Raw genomic sequence first — 26,197 nt, 5'->3', positions numbered from 1 at the left:
TACCCCAGACCTGAATCCAATTGAGCACATCTGGGACATCATGTTTCACTCCATCCACCAATGCCAAGTTGCACAGACTATCCAGTAGTTAGCAAATGCTGTAGTCCAGGTCTGGGAGGAGATCCCTCAGGAGACCATCCGCCACCTCATCAGGAGTATGTCCAGGCGTTGTAGGGAGGTCAAACAGGCATGTGGAAGAAACGCACTACTGATTCTCATTTTGAGGCAATTACATCAAAGTTGGATCAGCCTGTAGTGATTTTTTCCACTTTGAGTGTGACTCCAAATCCAGACCTTCATCAGTTGATACATTTTATTTAATTTTATTTGAATATCTCATTCATTCAGATCTAGGAGGTTGTAAATCGCTCTGGATTAGGGCGTCTGATAAATGCTGTAAATGTAGGAGGTCTTATTTTTGAGATCCTTTTAAAGTGTATGTGTGTATATTTCACTGGTACCCCTTCCAAAAACACATAGTTTGAGGCACCTTCAACTTACACTGAATACAAATGAAAATCTGACTTATTTACAGGGCATCTGGAAAGGGTTAACAGCACATCACATTTAAACTTATTCTAAAGTTGATTAAATGCATTTTTCCTCAGAATTCTACACTTAACCCCTCATAGGTTTTGGCAAATGTATTACAAAATAAAAAAAAATAAGAAATCACGGCCTTGCTTAATACTTTGTCAATAAACGTTTGGCGGCAACCAGGGGCGACTGTGATTTATCTGGATCTCGGGACGTCGCGAGGCCACTGAAGACTCCGAAGGTGCGGCGCGGAGCACCTGGGCGCCTGTGCGCATGCGCCCGGCCGGGGGCGGGGCCTGCATCCAGCCAGCCGCCTCGCCGTGTTCGGCGTCGGAGACCGGAGGTGAGTTCGCTGGCAGCGGCAGCGGATACGAAGCGTTCCCAGCCGCTGGAGTCCAGAGCGCGGATGAAAACGGGATAGCGAGAGGGAGGTAATTTCTGAAACACTTTTATTTTCAGCTTTTTTTGTTGTGATCAATTTAGTCTGGATATTGGTCGCTTGTTCGTGATATGATGTCAGTGCGTTTCTGTTTGAAATTGTCCGATTTCACGTTGGTTGGACATCTGTGGCGCTGAAATGGAGAAGGTGGCGGATCTTCTCTGCCCGCCTGTTTGTCCGCCGCGGTGACATAGAAACGGCTCGTGTGGAGATAAAGTTTCTCGCCCGGGGAGCTGCTATCGAGTAGCAGCAGGAGGCGAGCTGGCAGCCCGCGCGGGTGTCCCCCTGTCAATCCGGTGCGAGTGTGGCACCTGCAAGGTGAGGAACCAGGTGTCACCGACCTGGATCTTTATCGTACCATGAAAACCCAAGAAAAGGGGGGCTCAAAAAAGGATGGATGTTCTGATTGTACTGATTGGTTACTCTTTTGTGACCATTAGGAATTGCCACCTGAGATGAAAACAGCTGCATGAATTTGTCCATCTCAGGAACACATTTTTGGAGAAGATCAGGACATTTTTGTCGCCCCACTGTTTGATGTTTGAGTTCTCTCGGCATCTCCTGGCCTGACAGGCCCATCTGACCCGGTCTGTTCCCGCGGTTGGGAGCAGCGTCTGTGGCCTTTTCATGTTGTTTCTCACCCCCTCTGTGAACAAGGCAGCCGTGCATTTAAGTGCTCTGGCACTTCGGGGGCAATGAAAAGTACCCAGGTTCGTGCCGGGATTGGGGGGGGGGGGGGTTACAATTGGCCCTCTGCATTTCCATGGTAACGAGGAGGACTCAGAAAAAAAATGCTTGACGTCATGCGAAGCTGTAAAGCTCCTATAAGAGCTTGATGGATTTGTGTGGGACTCTCCTGAAAAGAGACAATGAGGGTAGAAAGACTGTAGCCACTGAAGATTTCAGCACGACCTTTCACCACTTTAAACAGTCATCGGCAGTAAAATTAGGGAGGCTGTGCTTTAATTCGGAACTCAAAAGAGGTTTATTCACATGAAAATCCGTGAATTGTTGTGGGGTGTTTGATTCATCGTTAATTAGTCCCGAGTTGAATCTGGCCTATTATGCCATGTTCTTAAAATACTCTGGTGAAAGAACATCTTAAGCCGGCGTAGATGTAGCTGTGTGTTGTGAAGATAAAAAAAAAAAAAAAATCAAAAACTGTTGTTGGTTTGCCCTGTAGCATTGCTCTGCACAGTAAGTACACAACTGTTCAAAAGTTTAGTCATTTATAATTTTCCTTTTGTTTCAACAAAAAAGGGTTTGACTAGAAAAATTACAAAAATAATTATAAATAGTCATTGACAAAGTTTGAAATAAGAAAGTTGAACCCATGTCTGCTGGTGCACTAGATACTGCACGATTTGGCCAGTTTGATTGCTTCTTGTCTGTAAACTTTTGAACGTTACTGTGTGTTTCTGGTTTTGCTGGTGTCAAATTTTCGAATATTTGTGCACTAATGAAGACTATACTTTTTATAACTGTGGTAATTAAGTCTTTGTCGATTTGCTGTGACGTCGGTGAGCTTTGCCAGTATTGTACCAACGAAACCTGGTTTGCTGGTCATCAGCACGTTGCTATGTGGAATGCTGGCTTTGCTGGAGCGTGAGGTCTTTCTTGTGTTTTGGGGTCTGCTCTTTGACCAGGGCCAGGTTCCATGTGGGGGGCCCTCAACATGTCCACAACAGCGCTGGCCTAATAGTCCTTCTAAGGACCCCTGCCAATGACGCAAGGATTTCAAAGGGAATGAACACTGGAAGTCTTTATGGCTGTTTATCCTATTCAAATGAGAAGCAGCCAACCAACGTCACCCCGCCCCCCTTCCCCCAACCCACCTGACCAAAGAGGGAGTCTTCGTTTCCCTGACAACCGCCGTATGAGGAGTTGGTCTCTGTTGCCAGTTTAAGGGTTTTGTGTTGTTTTTCATGTGATGTGATTGTGGTGGGATTTTTCTTTCTGTGTGTGTGTCTGCTGGCCTGTAGGGTTCTTAAGTGGTGTGGTTATGTGGTTGTGGGGACCACTATAGGAGAATGCATTGACTTTATGTTGAACTTTAAAAACCCTGGGACGCAATGTTTAATACTAAATAAGGGCCATGGGACACCTTGGGAAATGTGATGCAGATGACAGACAGGCGCGAGGACAGACCAAAATAGAGGTATGCAGCTTGCATAAAATGAAGGTGTGTGTGGGTAACATTTAACATCGATTATTATTGAAAATATGCAACAATAAATCTACAAAAGCTACAAACAAGTTAGGAAGCCCAGTAGCCAGGTCTTCACACCACACACTGTGGATATAAAAAGTATTGAGATGACATGGCTTCTTAAATGTGTACTTGCCTAAGTATTACTTAGATATGTGCTGACTGTGATCCAATATGTGCCATTACCACAACTATTTCCCTAACAAACACAGCAGCCTCTGATAAATTATACATTTATGTCTAATGGTCACGGATTTCCAGCGAATTTGGAAAATACGAGCTTTTCAGCCTTTGGAACACTCAGCTCCCAGTGGTCAGGGACTCCAAGGCCTTTCATTTTGACAACATATATATTTATTCTGAAAAGTAATAATTACATGTTTGAAGAGGGCTCAGAGAAGGCTTCTGGGGTCTCTGCTACAGCCGTGATGTTTAAACTCCAGACAGCTGAAATGTCTTTAGTCCCAGGGGAATGTTCCTGAATAAAGTCTGTTTCAAACAGCAAGCAAGTACTCTTATATACGATGGTCTCTTTAAATCAGATTGGTTATGATGAATGCACGGGGTTTGTTGTGCATATCATTATTTTTCAAAAAACTTGGTGACTGAGATTCCAATCAATCCGCTTATGCCCGACTGCAGCATGTGAGCAGCAGGTTGTGTAATGCTGCTTTGACCCTAGTAACCATAAAAGCTTAGTGTACCGTGCGTCTTCATCTCTGTTTGCGTTGTGGTGCTGCGGGTGTGTGTTCTATTGTTTCAGCGAAAGAACGGGTCAGCTTGTGTTTACAGTACAAATATTTACCATTAGTCATGAAATGAATCATGAGAAGCCCAGCATCAGGGCTGGGTATAAATGGTGGTGGTAGTAGCCCAGTGGCTAACAGAAGACCCAGGTTCAAACCCCACTTACTACCATTGTGTCCCTGAGCAAGACACTCCAGTTAGCAAGTTGCTCCAGGGGGGACTGTCCCTGTAACTACTGATTGTAAGTCGCTCTGGATAAGGGTGTCTGATAAATGCTGTAAATGTAAATGTAAATGTAAAGTCCACTAGGGGTGCAATGATGCACTCAAGTTTTTTCCATGATACGGTACGGTTCACAGTACGGTTCTCTCATGAATGAGCTGCAGGCAAATTATGATTGAAAATGTTACTGTACAAAAAAAACTGAGTTGATGGTGAAGATAGACGATGGCTTTTCTTTTCGGTGCAAAAAGCCGGTGAAGTGCAGTTTCTTACCAATTCTACATTGTACATGATTGATACATGATTGATTACATTTACATTTACAGCATTTATCAGATGCCCTTATCCAGAGCGACTTACAATCAGTAGTTACAGGGACAGTCTCCCTGGAGCAATTTAGGGTTAAGTGTCTTGCTCAGGGACACAATGGTAGTAAGTGGGATTCGAACCCGGGTCTTCTGGTTTGATGGGTGCTGATACATGCTTGGGTGCTGATATTAACATACCTTGGCAATGCTGACTGAGGTATAGCTATGTCTCTATTCAGTATTGATATTGTTTTTGTTATTACACTGTCAAGTATGGTATTCTTGACGTCCCTTGCTGTTTATGCTTGTACGTGTAAGCCTGGTTAACTTGACAAATCACCCAGTAAAGGTATATTCAGTGTTCTAACACTAAATTGATGCTGAACCTGCTTGCTTTGTTAGTGTTAGCTCCTGAACTTTCCTCCCAGGCTTTCCTGGCACAGACTCTGATGCTTCAGATGGTGAAATGAGTTTTCCCTTGCATATTACCATGCTTGTTTATATCCAAAATAATTCCACACCCCTGAAGCAGCTTCTTTGTTGGGAATTAATTCTTCGGCCGCACCACTTCCAGCCTTGTTGGCCTTCACCAACACAACTTTAATAACTTTGCACACATGAGCATAATCAACTGTTTTCTGGTCTGATGTCTCTACGCCATATAAGCATGAATGAACTGAAATGGCCCACCTCTGATGCATCTTCCATCGCTCTATCTCTCTTGCGCTCTCCCTCCCACAAGTGGGGGCTGAATATAGGTCAGCTCCCACAGTTGAGTCGAGGCCAGGGTGAGTTTGCCTAAATTGGGTCATCTGGGAGAAAGTAGATACGATCATAACAATTCAGGCATACACCAAGACCTGCTGGTGTCGAGCTCAGTGACTGGTCAGCTTAGTTCGTCTGTAAACGTTCAAACGCACGTGAGGAAACGTGATCAGCCCGCAGCGCTGTGAGGTCATCAGGGCTGTTTTTTGATTGTGTGTTGCGTGCTATTGTCACTGCCAGGCCTTTTCAATTACAGCACTTTTGTTTAGCAGGGCTTCCCTTTGAAGATGAGATTGAAAGAAAGAGAGAATGAAAGTTTACAGATGGGGGGTGGGGTCCGGTATGGGACGGACCTCTTTAAATTCAGACACTTTTACTCCCATCCTCCGTCCCAGCCCAAATAAGTGCTCTTTGTTGGCACCCCAGGGGTAACCATGGTGATGGATGACGCCCTGGCTGTTGTCAAGGTGGCACAGAACAACCAGCTTCCTTAGCCTTCATAAGGAAAGTTTTCCCGGTTCGTTTTGCAGTTAGGCAGATGGTGGCAGGAAAACAGTTGCCTTAACCTGCAGTGTATGAATTTTGTCCAAACAACATTAAGAGCTCTATATGTTTTAAAGTTACCCACTTCCTCAGTGGTCAGGCTCTCTCCAACCATACCCGGACAACAGTTTACTGCACCACAGACCAGACAAACCAGAAAATTTGTAATCAGTATGTTCACACAAAACAGGCACTGTGGTCAGACTAAATGTGTCATGTGATCATTAAATACCCAGCCCTCCTTGCAGTTATGTATGGGAAAGATGAATCTGCCACTGTTTTTCACTTGTTGCACTAAAACTTGGGCATAGTTTCAGTTCATTGTGTTTCCTTCTCATCTTAAATCTCAAAGAGTTTAGACATAAAACAGTGACCAGCTCTGTGTCTGGGCATTACCCAGTTAGACCTATTCTGGTCGACCCACTGTCCTGCACAGTTCCGGTTATGATCAGATGATTATCATGCTTGTCATGATGTGTGCTGATGGAAAACCAGAAATGGGAAGGACAGCCAATCCCTGGGAGCTGGACTCAGCATCATGACTTCACTATTGGCATTGTATTAGAAGTGAAAAACAGTGCATGTGTGCAGGTCCAAGATCAGTTCTGTTTCAGAAATGGGGTGGACGCAGCCTTGTGGGTTAGACATTTTTCTCTCAACCAGACGACCACAAAGCCACAGGTTCAAACCCCACTTACTACCATTGTGTCCCTGCTCCAGGGGAACTGTACCTGTAACTACTGATTGTAAGTCGCTCTGGATAAGGGTGTCTGATAAATGCCGTAAATGTAAATGTCAGAATAATAGGCTTAACAATAAAGATGCCATTCTGTAGAAGGCGACGGACTCTGCAATTCAAATAGATTTATTTGTATTTGATTTAAAGTAACACATATACCAGGGATCTAAACTAGGGCGCCACAGTTAGTTAGTTGCACCAAATTTTTGACTGCATCACATTTAATAACACAGTTTTACAGATACACTTTTTCTCCTTCTCCTAAACTAAAAGTGCAAGTGTTTTAAGGACATGAAGTTGATTATCATCTTGGCCTGATGATTGCTGCTGCTTATTGCTGAAAGGGAGCGGGGGAGAAGGGATGCTGGGCCAGTGCATTTATCGCTGCATTGTAATGCTTTTTTTTATAGATACACTGGGCTTTTTCCACGTTTAATTGTGATCATTGTGGTCAGGTGATGCAGTGTGATTAGCACTAAAATGGAAGCTGAGGCTTCTGCCGATTACAAAAGCAAAGTCTGCTGTGGAAAAATGACATTAAAATGTATAGATGCCTTGTAAATTTTTCTCCCACGAACAGCTGGTCTCACCGGTACAACCTCATGCAATTAGGTCACATGTGGGACCAAATTGTTCGCACTGTAGGAGACCTCTATACAAATTTAATGTCAATTTTATTGAAATCACTTGCAGCTCTGAGATTGAGAAAGCTTGACCTACGACCCAGGAAGTTAGGGGACTTGAGGTCGGGCGGCCTTTAGAGTGGAAGGAATCATTACAACTCGCATCTCATACATGACTGGAGAGCTGTGAATATTACATGAAACTCTTGTGTAAGAAAGTCTCCAAGTGCTGTAAACTGCTAAGGGGATTTAAAATTCTTTCCTGTGCCTCAAAGAAAAAAGGTGACAAATCTTGTTTGCTATTTTCTGCTATTTTCTTGAGCATAAGCCACTTTACTACACTGCTGGCCATCCCACCTCTCACAAATATCAACACAACACGCGTACACACAACGGACAGGTGAGGGAGGCAATGCCCTCATGTTTTTCTTTTCGGCAGTAGTCTGTAATTTTGCCGGCTTATGTGAGAAATATGTGCTCTCTTACGACTGCTTGATCTGATCAGCTCTTTGTGAGGTTTATCCAGGAGGAGCTCAGGCCACTCATTAGTCTGATTAGAGGCCCGAAAACTGAAGTGTGTGCCCCTTAATGACACATCAGAGAACTTATATAATGGCAGCAAGTCATTTTTAAGCATAATTTATGATAATGAATAATTAACATTGCTCAAAAAATAATGGGAACACTTAAACAACACAATGTAACTCCAGGTCAATCATACTTCTGTGAAACCAAACTGTCCACTTAGGAAGCAACACTGACAATCAATTTCACATGCTGCTGTGCAAATAGAAAACAGGTGAGATGTGGCAAGGAGGTTTGCTGTGTCTGCTGCGCTGCCAAGAGACAGGCCAGTACATCAGGAGACATGGAGGAGACCATAGGAGTGCAACAACCCAGCAGCAGGACCGCTACCTTCGCCTTTGTGCAAGGAGGACTAGGAGGAGCACTGGCAGAGGCCTGCAAAATGACCTCCAGCAGGGCACAAATGTGCATGTGTCTGTTCAAACGGTCAGAAACAGACTCTATGAGGGTCCGATGTGTACAGCACGTTTGGCATTTGCCAGAGAACACCAAGTGTGGCAAATTCACCACTGGTGCCCTGTGCTGTTAGTCCAGGTCTGGGAGGAGATGCTTCAGGAGACCATTCGCCATCTCATCAGGTGCACAGGCATTGTAGGGAGGTCATACAGGCACATGGAGGCCACACACTACTGAGTCTCAGGACATTCCATCAAAGCGTAGATTCAACAGTGGCTTAATTTATAACAGAAAATACATTCTGTTATTCAGGTTATTTTACAGGACCATGTTATTGTAGATCTGTTTATGGTGCAGCATTTCAAAATGTTTTCATTGTGTAAATGCATTTCTATTTCAGGCCGGTGTTACATATTACATGTTATTAATTACATTGCCTAATATGGTACAGATATATGTAATAAGGGCACTGTAATATAGAGCATAATAGCTCAGTGTAATTATAGTAAGACTAGCAGTAAAGCAGTAGAGGTGTCACAAAACAGACTTGACCTGGCACATGGGAGAACTCCATAGTCTTACATGCAAGAAAACACAGTTAAAGCTTAATTTTTTCAGAGGTTAATGCCCCGCACTCATCTTTTACTGTCATCAGCAGCTTTTCCCAATACCTACACAATGCAAAGTTGGGTTAATTAATCACATTTCTTCATAGTTTGAATAATAGATGGGTTGTGGATGTGTATCTTTTCATGCATGAAGTGACGAAAGAGCAGCTCATAAATAAATAAGGCCAATATGAGGGATTTCTTCTTCTTCACCTAACTCGTATCTTCTTCACTCCAGGTGTGGTCTGTTCATCACTTAGATGGGCTATATAATCCTTTGTTTGAATAAGGTATGGAGTCACGTGGTCTGGTCAAAGGCCTCCAATTGGTGCATCTGCGTGAGCTCCTGACTCAATCAGAGCATCTGGTTAATTATAGAACAGGGAAGATGCATGAAAGGGTGCTGTAGGATCATGCTGCATACTGCTTATTCATGCAGACCTTCTGAGGCACCCGGAATCAAACTAATTATTGTATGGCAACACAGCTGTTTTTGGTTTTGATGTAGGATAGATTGCATGCCAGCATAAGTCGTTCATCCTCAGTCTGTTTCCTAAATTTACATCAAAATGCTGTTTCTACATTCAGAAAGATTTGCATGTTTAATATATTGCAGTTAATCATGGAATTTGTGTTTTATTGCAGGTCCACCCTGGTAACATCTAACACCTGAACGTTTGACACTGCATACACATGCTAAGAAGTAACACTAAACTGAACATGATGGACAAGATGGACCAGATGGACAATCATGTTCAACCCACAGATGTTGTGGACATGTCCGCTGCTCAACCAGCTGTTGCCACAACTCTCTAGAACTGTTTTGTTCAAGAAACCCCAATTTTGAGTTCCATGATGCATGTGACAAGTAGCATCTCTCCAATCAATGAGAGAGACAGCTTCATAGAGGGTGATACCATCCCTGGAGTGACACCCCAGGCAATAGGTCCTACTAATGCCCCTCCTCCTCCTCCACCACCACCCAGCAGACTTCCACCTCCACCGCCACCTCCGCCAGGTTTGGAACTCCCCAGCAATGGCCTGAGGAGAAAGAGGAGGGTGAGGAGCTTCTTCTGGAAGCCAATCCCGGAGGAACGGGTGAAGGAACGAGGGAAGCCCAACCTGTGGACCATTGGACGGGGTGAGAAGCAGCAATATCAGATTGACGTGCGCACAATCGAGGAGCTCTTTGGCCAACACGAAGAGACGCGGTCACAGGAAGGACCAGGCACCAAAGCAGTGGGAGGTCCACAGGGCCGTGGTGGTTCCATTAAGGAGTCCAAAGATGAGGTATGTGAAATTATACACACATTCCTGAATTAGCCCGATGCAACATTTTATGAACTACTTCCACTGGAGCGATTCTTCTTCCTCACTGATATACCTGATTTTTCAGATCAACATTCTGGACTCGAAGAGAAGCATGAATGTGGGCATTTTCCTCAAGCAGTTCAAGAAGTAAGTCCAGGCACATAACCATTGTTGGTCAGGACTTTGCTCCAGTCCTGGCAGGTCGGTGTGTACTCTAATTTCCCGGGTAACCCTTTAACAAGCTGCTAATGATGGCCTGGACCAGCTGAAAGGCCTCACAAGTCAGATCTTTCTTCAGATCAGACAGTTAAGTGGTAGGGTCCCGTGAACACCATTAACACCAGGCATCCAGCCAGGAGCTGGTGTTGTGCATCCATCCATTCAATCTGCCTTTGAGCTCATTGGAGTGTTTCACTGATGTTCACATGATACTGGAGCAGAGCAAACAACCAATTATTTATTGAAGCACACCATTGCTGCTGTATGGGACAAGTGTATAATTCCAGTGAGACTATAGTTCATGAAGTCGAATAAAATCACCGTCATTCAGTCATCCATTTGCAGCTCGTAATATGGTAAATAAATTGAATTGGTGCTGATATTCACTCTTCCAACATTATACAAAATCGGGTTTAGGGCTTGTTTTCTCACATTGTTAACTATTATTATGCACTGTTTTACACAAAATGTTGGGTTCAAATGTGCTACCATCAGGATTCATTCATATATTTTCCAGATGGATGTATCTCTTTAATACATCTCTAGCTCTCTACTCTACTCTAGGAATATGTTTGGCTTGTTGGCTTGGGAAGAGATTTCATACATACTGAAGGAGTTCCTCCCTGATTGTTGCAAGAGATGAGGAACTGTGAACTGGAGGATCGGGGGCTTTAGCGAGGCTTAATTTATGAGGCTTTGGAGTTCAGCTTTCATTGTGGTTTTTTTTTTTAGCATTTTAGTTGGATTGAGAAACCATTAGATTTCCCTCTGTGGCTAGTACTCTAAGAGACTGTGTCACTGAGTATAAAGCACAGAACAAGGCTGGTGGCACACAGACGATCATGCATCTGCAGTTCTGTTGCGGTCAATCAAATGTGCATTTTTAATTCCATATGAATTAAAGAAATACAAATTACTTGGACTCATGTCCAGACCAAGGTAGCCAGTGAATGTCCAGGATTACCTTTACTGGAATCCTCTGTATGTGAGTGCCTGATTGATTTAGAATCCATGGATTTAGAAATAAGTCCAGAAGTCCATAAATCCACAAGTTTACACATGTGTACAAGTTTACAAATGGGGTGTGGTAGTGCTGCTGCCTTGCTACAAGGTGATTTAAATGTATGTGGTTATGACTACATACTTAACACATACATGCCTGCAGTACTGCATTTCTTACCACTTTCTGACATTTTAGGGTTTTGACAGACAATTTTTATCCAATGGCGATTTTACCTTTTTAGTGCTTGCTACAATTGGCTATTTTCTGTTAATATGAAACAAAGGTGAGGGACCATGTGTATTTTCAAGGCCATGTTGTTCTGACTCAGGTTTCCTATGCATGTTTTCTGTATTTCTATTCATCTGAGAGGTCTAAAGGTTGGCAAATATGACAAGAACTTCCTCCCAAGTCTTAGTGACAAACTGCTGAACAAATGCTCCTCTCCCTTACATCAAGCCTAACCTGAGACCGTAGATGCACAGTAATAAAAATGGTTCTTGACATAAAGCAGAACTGGGTCCATCCCAGTGGAAATATTTGTCCCTGCAGCTATTGTCTTCGCCTAGATCGTTTTTCACAAAGGGAGAGTGTGAAAGAAATGACGCCCGTTGTATTGACACAGATCCTTCCCGGCTTGTCCTGTGATTGTTCTGTTTGCGCACTTATGGCTTACACAATCAGCTATTGTGCATTTTGAATGATCTGACGCGGCTAAATGACAGCTGGCATGCTAGGTAAATGTTGGCTTATTAACATTCTGTTAGCAATGTCCTGGAAGTTCTCAATTAAATCCTGATGCAGAGCCAGTCCAAGAGATAGGGATCACTCTTGCTGTGTTTTCATCACATTCAGGACCTCAAAGCGTATGAGGTGATCTGACCACCATCTAAATGAATGTTCCACGGTGTCATTTCAATATTAAAGAAAGCTAAGAATATAAAGGCCCCCTTTGTCCAAATTTGGCCAAAGCTGGGGACTTGGAGCACACATTCCCCTCTAATCCTTCTGAAACAAACTTTTACCCGGCCTCCCCCGGCAACTCCTTTGTTGGAGAAAAAATGATTATCTGCTGGAAGGCTTCCGCTCGATGTTCACATTGTTCTTAATTGCCCTGAACCCAAGTAAGATTTTGTGAGGGACTTAAGCTTTTGAGCTTTGTTATGTCACACAGTTTGGATTGGATAAGGGGTTAATGGTTCAAAATTTGAGTATATAGTTGTGCTAGATTAGTTTTGATGATGAAGATTCAAGGCAAGTCTGGGTTATGGTAACAGTAACCTGGCATCAGTTGTCCTGCTACACAGTAGTATAATGGGTGATGAATTTTGAACTGTCACTGCATGGTTCATTTAATGGCCAAACTGGTACCTTTTTCTTGGGACTTGGGCATTGAAGCATTGCCCAGTTGTAATATAAGGGAGCTCACACTAACTATTTAATGTTAACCTTTTTTTGGGAGTAACAGGACTGAGCGGTTAGCAATAGTGAGTAGGTATGTTCTGAGCAGCAGATTCCTGTGTTATGTTTCTTGTTTGTTTACTGTCTATTGTGGTCTTTAAATTTCCAGGTCAAACCACTCAATTATTGAAGACATTCGCTTTGGCAACAGTGAGTTTTTCGGGGCTGAGCCCCTCCGAGAACTGTTGAAGCTCCTGCCAGAGACAGAGGAGGTAGGGATGCATGGTTGGATAATGGGAAAAGAATTATGTGATATATACAATTTTTTTAAACTTTGCAGTTTTATTGTAAATTGTGTGTCTTTTTACATTCCTATAGCCATTGATAACAGACATGAGCATTCATTTGGACCCTCTTTGAACCCTCAGGTGAAGAAGCTTCAGGCTTTCAAAGGAGACCCCACTAAACTCCACCTTGTAGATTCATTCATGTACCTGCTGACTCAAATACCGAGGCAAGTGTCCCATTACAGTCACTAAAAAATTGTGCAGAAATAAAAAAAAAAATCTCCATGAGCTTAACTACAGCAAAAAGATCTTAGTGAATGACATTTTTTTTGGTCAGGTTTGAAGTGCGCATTGAAGCAATGTTGCTCAAAGAGGAATTCTCTTCCATATGTTCAGCCATGAACCATGATATTGCAGTTATAAGAGCAGCTACAAAAGGTAAATCAAAACACTCTTTTATTCTGTATTTCACATCTCTGCAGCTTTTGTTTCTGAAAGCTTAACTTAACGAATCAGGCCATCTTCACAACATTTTATGGTTGTGAATTTTCATTTTATTTTTATTAAATTAATAAAACACAGCTGGACGTAAATATGAACTGAAATCTGAAAGGCCACCATGAGTTTTTCTTTTCTCAGAAATCCTACATTTTGTAAAGTTCAGCCTGTAAGTGATGTGCAGTCACTAAGACAGCTGGCCACATCCACAGCCCAGCCATGTCAGTTTTGGTCTGGTAAATGCAGAAAAGATGAGAGGAAACCTGAGGATAAGAGATTTATGTCCTCTCCAGCTGATTCACACTATACCTTCATTTCTCACTTTCACATTTCTACCCCTCCATCTCTCACACATTCGGTGTCAGACTGCTTGCTTGTGCCCTGTTTAAATCTATATTTAGTTTGGTTGAGTCACTTTGGCTTCACAGCTGTATGGCTTATATGGAGCTTTTACAGTCCCAGACTCTTTATTTTTGAAGTCTTTGAGAACGGCTGTAAATATATAATTTTTTATTTAATGCTTAAATTCTTTACTTTTTTAATTCTGGTGTTTTTTCATGTAAATTGTTTATACGTAATTGATTATAGATTATAGTAAATGTTTGCCCTCTCTTACTCTCCAGAGCTGCTGACATGTGAAGAACTTCATGCCATCCTTCACCTTGTCCTCCAGGCTGGCAACATTATGAATGCTGTGAGTTTTCCATGCTCATTGCCTCAGACATGGCCTCTGCTTCTCCATTCTGTGTAGTTGACTTTCATGTAACCCATCAGATAATCGTTCAATACCTTCCTCTGTGCAGGGTGGATATGCAGGTAATGCTGTGGGCTTCAAACTGTCATCTCTACTCTCGCTGGCCGACACCAAGGCCAATAAGCCTGGCATGAACCTACTCCACTTTGTGGCTCTGGTGAGTGTGTGCAATTGTGTGTGTCGTTGGATTTCAGCCAAATATCATCTGAGAGTTAATAAGCTGACATTTCAGGAAAATTGTTTTCTAATTTGTCTTTGGGATAGCTACAAATATAAACATCCTACCCTTTCCACTATTCCTCATTTGTCTTCCAGGAAGCACTGAAGAAAGATGAGAAGTTGCTTATGTTCCCTGAGAAACTACAGCATGTACAGAGTGCTGCCAGGTAACAGTCAGTTTACAGTCAGCTAATGGTGGCAACTTACTCAAGGAAAACATGCCCCTGGCCGTTTAACCCAGCAAAACAACATTTCCTGAGGATTGCATATGTGATGGTACTGATGGTTTTCTGTCACTTCAGGATATCCGTGGAGAATATAGAGCTAGAAGTTCAGTCATTGCACTCCCGGACGCGATCCATTGAAGAAAAGATCCAGAAAGACACAGAGCTACTCCAGCAACTTGGCCTCTTCCTACAGGTGACTGTGTGGCCTGTAAACTCTACACCTGGTTTTATTCTGTATCTGTCCCTGTGTAGACACTTAACTCATTCCCTCCTGGTCATCCAGACATGTGATAAAGCATTGCTGGAGCTGAAGAATCGCCGCTTGGAATTGAGAAAGGAGGGGAATGCGCTTATCGATTTCTTCTGTGAAGACAAAGACACTTTTAAACTGGATGAGTGCTTCACCATATTCCAGGACTTCTGCTTGAAGTTTAAAAAGGCAGTGAAGGTATTGGACAGCCCCTCTGAACATTTTATCAAGCTTTAGCAAGTAGTGCAGTTTATGTGAATGTGTAGTGTTGCCCCCTAGTGTTGGTTTATTGAAATTACAAGTCATATCATTCCTCATATTTTGCATCTTTAGGATAATGTTGAGAGGGAGCTGAAGGAAGCCAATCAGCAGAGGCGGCTGAAGGAACTGGAGGAGAAGCGTCATTCATGGGCAGGAGGAGAGGAGGTCAGCGGAGTTTTCGGGCTGCGCAGCAGTAGTGAGACGGATGTAGATGCAGCCTTGACCAGAGAGGGGCTTTTGGACCTTCTGAAGCCCCAACCCCGCAGCCCCCAGAGCCCACTGGGACGTTTCGGGAGCCTTCGGCGCTCACGTCAAAGCCCTGTGAGCAGTGCTGCTGATCGCCAGCTGCAAAACTTCCTGGAGACAAATTCCGATTTTGCCAAACCCAAGAATGATGTGATCCCTGCTCTGTCGAAGACTATATCACCTTTATGGTTGAAACCCAACTGGACTTCCCCATCCCACTCAATACAAAGAACAAATCCTGAAACACACCAGCACTTGACCCTCTCTAACTCTCCTAAGCACTCCTCCTCACACAAAGCTTCCTCTCTTTTCCCCAACACTCATACCTCAGAAGACTTGGCCAGCACAGACCTCAACCAGAACCTTATCCTCACAAACTCACCTCACATAAATACTTACACAATGAGTATAAGTGTGGAGAGACACAGCCTTGTGCCTGAGCTCCAAGCTTTTGATGTAGTTTCTAACCCTCTGGTTCACCACAATGACAATTTGCATGATGGCCTGTCCCCTGCAAAACTGGATGACCTTACACTCACAGACCTGGAGACGGAAGGGGACACTCCTTCAGAATGTAAAGATAAAGGAGAAGGGTATAGAACTGATGTGTCTGCCCAGACAGCAGGTAAAGAGCATGTGAAGAACCTTGATCACCTACCAACACATGCGGCCTCAACAGTGTCAGCTGAGAAGGATTCATCTGCGTCAAAAGATGCAGAACGCATCCACTCAGGTGCCGTCTCATCAAACCCTAAGCCTTTTAACCCCAGTCAGACATCCACAGATGAATTATCTGGGACAACCTCAATCAGCGAGCAGTCAGAAGCTGTTTCTATGGAGTCATCAGATTGTGATGGCGCAGTTGAAGAATCTCTGTCCACTTCATCTGCTTGTGACATCACTGTACCTGAGAATGATGAGTCTGCGATCCAAAAAGCTGGAGTTAAAAAACAAGGTGACAAAACCAACGCCTCTAAATCCAAACCTGCATCTAATAATACCGCTGGAAACACAGACAAACGTGGGGTCCAACCTGTCAGAACCTTAACCACATCAGAGAGTCAAACCATGCGGAGGGTGGTGCCAATCTCACGGGTATCTCGATCTGGGAGCTCTGCAAAAAAGTCTGATAAACACAATACAGAGGCTCAAAACCATCGAACCCCAATGCCACATCGTACCAACACTACAAATGAGGACCACAAGACCCCCAGAACCAGCAGTAGTAAGCAGGCTACCATTGTTCGCAACCAGTCCATCCGAAAGAACTCAACAAAGCCGGCCCGGCCCGCTGTGCCAAAACTCCCACCAGAGGAGAAGATGTGCCGCTCCACCATGCGGTCGCTGGCACAAGCCACCGGCAAATTAGGTGCTGCTACAGGAGAGAAGTCCTTCAGTGCTCCTCAGACTCCTGTCCGGAGCCCTGCTTCTGTCGCCCGCCTGCCAAGCTTCGCCCGCAACACTGTTGCCTCGACAACCCGAGTTGCCAGACACGACCTCGCCCCCGTTAGTGCCAACGCTGCTAGTGCTACCTCCCCAAAAGCATCCTCCCTTTCCCGTGCCACCTCCTTCCGTCATCCTGTTAATAAAATCACGCCTGAGAACCCCCAGGCTCCCATCAGGAGGACCACAAGCATCCGCTCACCTCGCAGGAATATCCCCAGTGAGACTCTGTCGCCCCCCAGAGGCCATATGCGGAAGAACAGTGGCAGTTTCTCAGACAAGTCTGGTCATTCCAGAGACTCGCAGCCCGACAAGCTCCTCAGACCAGTTTGGAGATAGAGCAATTATTATTTTAGAAAAAGAAAGCTGGAAAAGTCAATAAAAAAAGTAATGAAGCTGAAACACACTTAAGTTAATGAATGTAGATGTGTTTTTTTATTTAACTTTGAAGAATGATTATAATGTATAGGTATTTTCTCTCTGGACATAAATTGGTATGCAAAAGGATCTGACTTTTCCACATGTTGCTTTCCATTTATACAAGATAAATATGTAACCGACAAATAAATAAATGGTGTAGATGTTTTATACTATATAAGACAATGGGCTTTTCTGAAATCCCTGTTTTGTTCTTTCATTGACTAAAGGTTTTACCTTTTCAGTAGTTTTTATTTCAATAATAAATAGTAGAAGTTTGCTGCTTGTCCATTGTTGAGCAGTCAGTTTTTACAAAAATTGCCCTCAGTGTACCTAATCCGGGTTCATAGTCCAGTATTTGGGAAGCATCTGCCTCATCCTTAATATGTTTGCACTCCGTGCATACCTATCCGAGAGAATATAAGCTTGGTTAGTAGTTATGTTCGAAAATTACAAACTGTCTGCAGGCCCATGAGCATCACCTGCTAGAGCACACAGCCATAGTTGTTACTGAAGTTTATTCAATTTTACTGTCTTGACTACATTAAAAATGTTTTGTTTTTAATTGTATGTCAATTCTGTTGAAATCTTGTGAGTTTTTTTGTGAATGGACCAGGGGAGGGTGGAGGGGTAGAGATACGCTGAAATTCAACTTGTCACTGTATTTCAGTATTCAGCCCAAAATGTATTTAATTGTGTAATTTGAATGAATTTGTATTATTTATCCTCCTATAGTGCCACACCCATTTCTATCTTTACCTGGATTTCTCTCTGTACTCATTTTTGCTTGTCTGCACACAAATGTGGACAGTAGAAATTGGCATTAAACAGTATGCTTATTTCCTTGGTAACTCCCTTAAGGTGAAACCAACAAAACTTTGAGGTAAGGAAAATTAATGTGTAATGAAAATACACAGATAAATTATCAAGTGATTTTACTAAGTTTTTGATTAAAACTTGAGATATTATGAACTTCAAGCCAGGTTTAATCATTTTGATTCCTCAGAACAAAAATTTGCCCTTTGTCATGTAAAGATGGAAAGTGATGGAAATTCTTGCCACAGTAAAACTGATTCCAGTTTGAGACATGGGCCTCTGATGAGAGGGGTGGCCGCTTCATTTTGAAGATTTATTGTTGTAATTTATAAATGCTCCGATTGGCCAGTAGAAGACGCAAAAGAGCCCACCTCTTAATTAAATTAGGACTACAATTATTTGCTATTAATTGTGTACATGTTTAAATTATGCTTATTTTTTTAAACCTGCAATATAGTTACATTACATTTACATATACCATATGATAAGTCTTACATAACGCTTCAGGATACATAGGTTTCAACATTCTGACGTCGAGGAAGAAAATTAGTGCACAGTACACCAATTTATATGTGGTGTGCAAGAATCCATTAGAACATTAAGCGAACATACTACTAAAGTATTCATACCGAATATCAAATATGTTTTTTTTTATTATTATTAAACAAGCTGTATGAGACTTAAATATCATACCGTTAATTCACTTTGGGGAACACGCATGTATGATATCAACATCAGGCGACGAGTTTAAACAAGTTGTGACGTCATCTCCCCGCGCCGAGATTCCGCTCAAAGGAGCAGGTCCGAGCAGAAGAACGCGAGAGCGGCGCACACGGGAGCGACTTACCGAAGTTTTGCCTTCAGGCGTAAAGAAGTGTGCTGGTGGACAGTGGCCATTCCCAGCACTTTTTAGGACAGTGGAGTGTTTAGAGAGCCAGGCTCGGTTGCACTGTAGTGGACAACAGGAAAAAAAACGAGAGCGCCGCAGCTTTTCTCACGCAAAGGTGAGTGTCCGCTAGCTTCAGTTCATCAGCCAGCCGCCGAACACGAAGATTAAAGCCCAGTTCCCGAGCTCCATAAACCATTTCTCCAGATGTGACGGAGGGATAACTTAAGAAACGTGCACCTCGAGTCCTCACGGATGGAGTTCGTCTCTTTCTGAAACTCTACTCGCGCGTCGCGTTGTTTGCTGGAGCCACGTCGGTAAGAGAGCAACGGGTTCGTGCAGAACGGGAAAGTGCGGCTGCATGAAGAAGAGGGGATCGAGCGTCTCCGCTCCTCCTGCTGGAAGCCGACCGGCGGGCCAAGGTTCGAGCCAGGTTTTCAAGTTCAGGGTCAAATGCAGAGTCCAGGCTAGTCAGCCAGGAAACTAGGTGCCTATGTCGCTCTGGATAATGTTGTAAATGTAATGTAAATGGAAGGTGTGTCCCTGTGTAATTCCCTTCTGGTCAGGGGTACGTTTGGTGGCTGTAATCATAATAAAATCTTAAAAGATTGAGAATAGCAGGCCAAACGTTAAATTTAAGGATTGAGAAGAGGTGTTTGTGTGTGTGTTGTTCAGCTGTCTTCTCTTCCTGTGGGTGTTTGGCTCCCTTCGCAAAAAGAGAACTGTCTCACTAAGCAGTCCGACTTCCTGTTGTAAAAAGGAATAACGGCACAAATGGCAGAGAGGTGCGAACAACAGTCGAGTTGAGTGGTGTTTGTGTACATCAGGGTTGAAGAAAAGTGTATGTTTGGTGAATAGTGTATGTGAGGGATGGAGAGAGAGGTGTGAATGGGTGGGATGTACTGTACCACGCACACAGCCTATTATTAGCTGGCATTCAGCAGAGACCATCATGCCTTTGATAATATACCACATATGGGTTCCTGTAGAGATTTTTATAGTGCTTGAACATTTGAGTATTCATGATTGTTGCAGCAATAACAACGTGACCACCAACCTTCTTTTGAGTAGGTTCCCCTACGTACGAAAGTTGTTTTTTCCTGAACATATCCTAAAGATGCTTGAAAGGATTGAGATCTGGAGCATTTCTTGAGCCATTTTAGCAGGGTGCCAGGACACATTGTCCTGCTAAATGAGGACACTGCTGTCAGGGCATAGTTACCATGAAGTGCTGAACAACATTATTTAGATAGGTAGCATGTGTCACAGTGTATGAGACTTGCACCCAGAAACAAGTGTCACACTGCTTAGCCAGCCATCCTTCTCATAGACATCAGAAGAGATGAAGTGGTTGTGGACACAGTGAATCTCTGTGAACAACCAAACCAAAGCACAATCCGTCTGCTTTCAGCCCGCCTTCCTCCACCAAAATCGCATGGTGGCCTAGCCACAGTTCTGCAGGACCTGTCTGGTCACTGTCTGTCTAGTCCATAATCATAAGCAATCCTGGTTTAAAACCAGATGCATTGCTCACAATATGTATTGTGATAGCGGCCTTTTTATAAAAGCAAAATTCTGAAAGGAATGCTTCACATTGAAAACAATATTAAGCAAAGCAATTATGAAAGTGAAAGTGAAGTGATTGTCACACGTGATACACAGCACACAGTGCACACAGTGAAATTTGTCCTCTGCATTTAACCCATCACCCTGAGTGAGCAGTGGGCAGCCATGACAGGCGCCCGGGGAGCAATGTGTGGGGACGGTGCTTTGCTCAGGGGCACCTCAGTGGTACCTTGGCGGATATGGATTCGAACCAGCAACCTTCTGATTACGGGGCCGCTTCCTTAACCACTAGGCCACCACTGCCCCATGATGATAATTAAACATTCTATTTATGACTTCATGTATGTTACAGATTTGGAACAGAAAGCGCCTAGTAAGGAATACTCAATCCACAAAAAAATTATCATTATTTTCGGTCCTGTAGTGAAGATGTTTAAAAAAGACAAGGAAAAGTGGTGATCCGTCAGGCCCTTTGTTTTAAGATGTATGTTTCAGCCCAACCTGGGAAATTACCTCTTTGGCAGCTATAACTGTTTCCTGAGACTGTTCTGAGCACCAAGCGTACAAACGTTTAAGCCTCTTGCATCGGAGAGCTAGATGAAGTTTAAGGTTAAATATTTTTTTAAACGGTTACCATATCCTGACCGAATCTCATTGTTTTGTGTTCTGAAGTGAATTTGAATGAATTAGTTCAATGCGATTCTAAGATGTAAGTGAATTGTTGAATTAGTCAGCAAATTTTTCTATAGTTCCGGGTGCTAGTGGTCTCATGCTAGTGGTGAGCAAAGGTGATCTTATGATGATCTTGTGGGTACTATAGTTTCCTCTAACAATCACAGATTAGCTCTGTCTTGCAAATTAGTGTGCTATGTTGTTGCCTTAAAACTTAGAATTTTTAAAAGGTGGTGGCCTAGCGGTTAAGGAAGCGCCCCCATAATCAGAAGGTCGCCGGTTCAATTCCCGATCCGCCAAGGTGCCACTGAGATGCCACGAAGCAAAGCACCATCCCCACACACTGCTCCCTGGGTCATTTCTGCCCACTGCTCACTAAAAGTGATTGTTAAAAAATACTATGTTTTAAATGAATGAACTAAAATGTTAATGATTCGGAAAAGTGCACGTGTGATACTATATATTTTTTATGTTGTTAATGTTACTTTGCAAGCAACATAATCAGTTTTTGCCATTTTGCTCTAGTTTAAAGTCATTGTCCTACTGGAACTACTGAACCTCTGTCCAAGTCTCAAGTGTATGAAAGTGGTTTCCCTCAAGAATTTCTCTTGATTTTAATTAATCCATTTCCTAGTCCCTGACATCCCACAGGATGTTGCTGTCAGCACCATCATTTGATCACAGCAACTTCCATGAAGGCTCATAGTGGTCCTATGGAAAGACACTCTCATCTCTATCTTTGCCTGAGTCAGTGGGTCTAGAGGAACAAAGTTTCTTCTACAAGCCATTCTACAACTGTGGTGATTGGCTGTCTTTCAATACCATGCCCATTAATGCGTCTTGGACATTTAGCATCAGTTACCCTTTTTGGTAGTATTTTGGGAGGAGCACTCCACAAGGCCCTCTATTTTGGCCAGACGTCTGCCATCACAATTTGGCCCTTGTTAAAGTGGCTCTCATCATCATGCTCCTCTTTCCAACCATTTTTTATTTTTTATGTTTACCTGCTGCATGTGCTCATTTTAGCAGTCAGTAGTTTTGAATGTTGTGGTTTAATGGTTTAGATTGAATTGTTAGGTGGTAATGCTGAAACTTTTTTTTTTTTTCTTCTTCTTTCTTGCCAGTACTGTGCTTGTCCTCTGGTTCAAGATCTTGAATCTCTGCTCTAAAAGTCATTGACATTGCTCTCTTTGCAATCTTATGCAACATTAGTTTGAATCTCCTTACCGTAGGTAATGTATCCCTGGCATGGAAAGGGGAGGAGTAAGGAGGAGAGTTCATGTAGGTTTAGTTGTGAGTCAGACATTCCCAGAAGTTCAGCACCTGATCCCGCATGTTACAGCCTATCTCCTCTGTATTCTAGCATTTCATCCATAGTCAATACTCCAAGTTCCGGCCCTGTAAGGTGAAGCAGCACTTAGCTGATATACTCTGTCAGTACATTGTCTTGCCTTTTTGAAAATGAGTTGTGCTAAATTTATGTAAAACTGGAGATAAGGATAGGGGTGCATGGTATTAGTCATATCACCTCTGGCACAAGCCATTAGTTTTGGGCGAGAGCACAGAGCATGTGACATGGTTTCCACAAATCCTAAATTTGAGTTTCTATAAGTTTTAAAGCGTTTAAAAAAAAAAAAAAATACTGCAGACCCAATATGTAAAATAAAACAAGTCTTCAATCTGTCTGTAAATTTTATATAATCACTCAAGTTATACAAATACCTGGTATTTCACTGCCCTTGTGGGTGTGACAGTCCACTTTCAGTAGGATTGCCCAGATATTGTTTTATCTAACATATTTTTATATCTCATTAGTATAATCTCCTATGTTCGAGCACCCTCTCCTGTTTAGCACCATGCAGGATCAATGACCACTATGTTTCTTTCTCTCTTTTTAGAATGCACTGAAAATTGGGTTGACTGCAGCGGGCCATTGGAGATGAAGCAGGAGTCGCTGGTGTTGCGGGGCAGCCCTACCACCACCACCACCACCACCAGGGATCAGCAGCAGCAGCCACCTACACCAACCACCACCTTATCTAGTACTTCACCAGGGAGCACACCTTCATCCTCTTCATCCAGCTCCTCTTCATCCTCAGTACGCACAAGCGTGGAAGACGTGAGGGAGGATGTGGACGGTGGTGTTGAACATGTGGAGGAAGCAAAAGATGGAGAAGGGGCTGCTGATGACTGCCAGGTCTGTGTCATTCAGGAAGTGTCAGGACTCGGGGAGGAAGTTGTAAGGAGTAACAGTGAGGATGAGGAAGAGGACCAAGAAGAGACTTGTGACTGTTTCTTAGATGAGGGAGACCACAGCGAAAATGAGGACTGCAGCAGCTCCGAGCACTCAGAGCAGGGGTGTTTGGGTGAAGATGATTGCAATGATGAGGAAGAGCAGACTGACCTGTCCTCCCCCCTCAGAAATGGCAGTGAGAACACAAACTGTGAGGGGAAGCTGCTCCTTAAAGAGACATCGCCATCACAGCTTAAGGTGAGTAACAAAAGAGAAAAGTGCACAGTTTCGATCTGTATACCAAAAATATTTGTATGATTCACTTCATACATACTTTGTAAACAATCAAGATAATTTGATTAATTGGAAAACTGAACAGTTGGTATTTTTTTTATTCTGGAATCTGAAAATGCAGATGTGGAGCAACTTCTAATTCTTTGTGTACCTGCTGGTCTCAGTGTGAATGAGTGCTATAAGGAGAAATCTGGTTGGGCGTGAGTGAAGGCTGATTCTGAGCAACAGATGGTTCTTAAGTCACCCTCCTTGATGCAGCTGTCTTGAGTAAGGTTAGAGGTCATGGGTCAGAGTGCCCCTGGAGCCAAACATGCCCTCTGCTTGTTCTCAGACACTCTGCACTACCCCTCCTAGTCCTCTCCCTTTTAATTCCCCACCACCCAAAAATTGGAGCAGTTGAACTGCATTAGAATGTAGTCATGGCCAAAAGTTTTGAGTGACAAATACTGATTTTCGCAAATTTTGCTGCTTCTGTTTTTATTGTGGCAATTTGCATATACTCCATATGCAATGAAGACTGATCAGATGCAGATTACAAAGTCCCTCTTTGCCGTGAAAATGAACCCCATTTCCTCTGCATTTCAGCCGTGCCACAAAACAACCTGCTGAGATCATTTCAGTAATCTTCTCCATAATACAAGTGAGAGTGTTGACGATCACAAGGCTGCAGATAATTCTGTCATGCTGATTGAGTTTAGTGCTGCAACAATGCATCGATTAAATCGATGAAATTCAATTACTTAAAGAGTTGGCAAAGATTTTCATAATTGATTCGTTATGTCTCGTGACGCAGAGGCATTTGATTATTAAAAAACTTTAGTTGAGCGCGGAGCAGAGTGAACACACTCGGTCTGTCTCGTGTAGTGATGCATGCAGAGTTTTCATAAAAACATGCCTTTTTATGGAGAAAAAAAAATAAAAAAGCGAAAGCCTCTTTGAATGGTGTTTCTAACGCCTGATGCCTGACGCTGCCAGTGGAAGCAGGCTGCAAGCCGTGGTCCGTGTGTGTGCTCAACACAGCCATGAGTTACGTGGGCTTTTTTTTTTTTTTTTTTGGTACGTTCTAAAACAACCAAGCGTGACACCAGATCCACAGCGTTGTTTGTTTTAGCAGACACCTGGTCTGACCCGCCCATTTCTCCTCCCACGACAAAACAGCGAGCTCGCCAGCCCACGTGACAACAGTAGCGAGCTGGAGAGGACAGGAGAGCTGAGGTGAAGTGCCTGTAGTTTGTATTTCACAGCCGTCTCCAAATTATTTGGCAGCACATGATGAACTGCATGGCAGTTTGAAAGTGAATTTTGGTTTAATTTATTTGCATGTTTATGGTCCAGTTAAAACTGAGACATTCTTAAATATTTTTATCACCCTCACTTATGTCCACAGCCAAGTGAGGAACAAAGACCTCGCATATTTTGTAGAAAAGAGCCTTGCCATGCAAGAAAACCCATTACTGGGGTGGAAGGCTAACAATAAAAGCTATCCCATGTTGGCCAGGCCTGCCAAATGGGGCAGTGGTGGCCTAGCTGGTGGTTGTCACCTTGTGCTGCAGTGTTTCACAATGACAATCACTTCAATTTTTACCTCTCCATCCCTGCCCCATCAACACCGTCTGAGCATCTGTTTTCTGCAGCAGGCAATTTAGCCTCAAAGAGCGAGTCTGAGCCAGGAGCATGTGGACATGCTCACATTTTTGCATTACAATGTAAAGTATCTCAACAAAGGGAGGTGAGAGAGAGAGAGTAAGTGTGTTTTGTGTGTGTGTGTCAGTGTGTGCATCTGCAGTGTAGTTTAGAGAACAAGTTCTGATGTTACATGTGCTGTCATCACAGTGTTGCATAAAAAGGCTTCACAGGCTACTAAGGCTGCTACTAAGATTGCACCTAAATCAACCATTTCTATCAATCAAAAACTTCAAGGAGAGAGGTTCAAGAGTTGTGAAAAACGCTTCAGGCTGCCCAAGAAAGATGATTCTGCATCTTTTCTGCAGCATTTCACACAATTAACCACAAGACTCTCCAAGGTTTCCTACCTTGATTAGTGGTCTGACCAAGTGACTTGGAAAAGATCTACATCTGCTTCACACAGACTCTCCACTGCTGTCACAGTAGTGAGGTTATTTCCTCACATAGGATCACTTAGTGAGGTTATTTCCTCACATAGGATATCCTACCACTGCTCTGCAGGCGACACAACTCATCTGGTCTTTTCGTCCCTCCAATGTACGTGCCTCTTCCAAAATTTCTGCGTTTCATCTTGGATGGCAGGCCATCATCTAAACTCAATCTCACCAAAACTAAGAATGCAGTAGCACGACTGATCCCAAATTCTCCCACACCACCCCACTGCTTCGCTCCCTCCACAAGCACCCAGTAGCGGCCCACATCAGATTCAAAATACTGATGCTGGCCATCAAAGCCAAACATGGGGTAGCTCCAGCCTACCTCAGAGCCCTCGTTATATCTCATACTGCAC

At 43.3% G+C, this 26,197-nt stretch overlaps 2 protein-coding genes across 3 annotated transcripts in view; both read left to right on the top strand.

The window, feature by feature from the left end:
• The first annotated feature begins 837 nt into the window (after positions 1–837).
• LOC114789574 (FH2 domain-containing protein 1-like) lies at positions 838–17,773 on the top strand. The gene is made up of 12 exons (XM_028978737.1): positions 838–968; positions 9,367–10,011; positions 10,118–10,179; positions 12,822–12,924; positions 13,081–13,166; positions 13,277–13,377; positions 14,061–14,131; positions 14,241–14,348; positions 14,507–14,577; positions 14,713–14,830; positions 14,921–15,085; positions 15,221–17,773. The coding sequence occupies exons 2-12, from the start codon at positions 9,574–9,576 to the stop codon at positions 17,174–17,176; spliced, it is 3,279 nt and encodes a 1,092-aa protein (XP_028834570.1). The 5' UTR covers positions 838–968; positions 9,367–9,573; the 3' UTR covers positions 17,177–17,773.
• A 1,071-nt stretch (positions 17,774–18,844) lies between these two features.
• The window catches only part of LOC114787260 (F-box/WD repeat-containing protein 7-like), a 42,226-nt gene continuing 34,873 nt past the window's right edge, over positions 18,845–26,197 (top strand). The window contains exons 1-2 of one of the 2 annotated variants that reach the window (XM_028975042.1): positions 18,845–19,074; positions 23,093–23,685. In XM_028975042.1, coding sequence (XP_028830875.1) covers positions 23,134–23,685 — 552 coding nt within the window. In that variant the 5' untranslated portion in view covers positions 18,845–19,074; positions 23,093–23,133. Of the gene's footprint in view, positions 19,075–19,230; positions 19,379–23,092; positions 23,686–26,197 lie in introns of those variants that run through there. The other variant, XM_028975041.1, reaches the window with a different exon arrangement.

The sequence above is a fragment of the Denticeps clupeoides genome, chromosome 1, assembly GCF_900700375.1.
Source record: "Denticeps clupeoides chromosome 1, fDenClu1.1, whole genome shotgun sequence".
Lineage (NCBI taxonomy): Eukaryota > Metazoa > Chordata > Actinopteri > Clupeiformes > Denticipitidae > Denticeps > Denticeps clupeoides.
Note: the sequence above shows the minus strand (reverse complement) of the source record. Positions and strands in the feature narration are given on the sequence as shown.

Excerpts from the sequence above, each read along its gene's own strand:
- LOC114789574 (XM_028978737.1), top strand. The coding sequence starts at position 9,574 with ATGATGCATGTGACAAGTAGCATCTCTCCAATCAATGAGAGAGACAGC. Across the intron at positions 13,167-13,276 it reads CTGCTGACTCAAATACCGAG|GTTTGAAGTGCGCATTGAAG; the intron begins GCAAGTGTCCCA and ends TTTTTTGGTCAG. Across the intron at positions 13,378-14,060 it reads TATAAGAGCAGCTACAAAAG|AGCTGCTGACATGTGAAGAA; the intron begins GTAAATCAAAAC and ends CTTACTCTCCAG.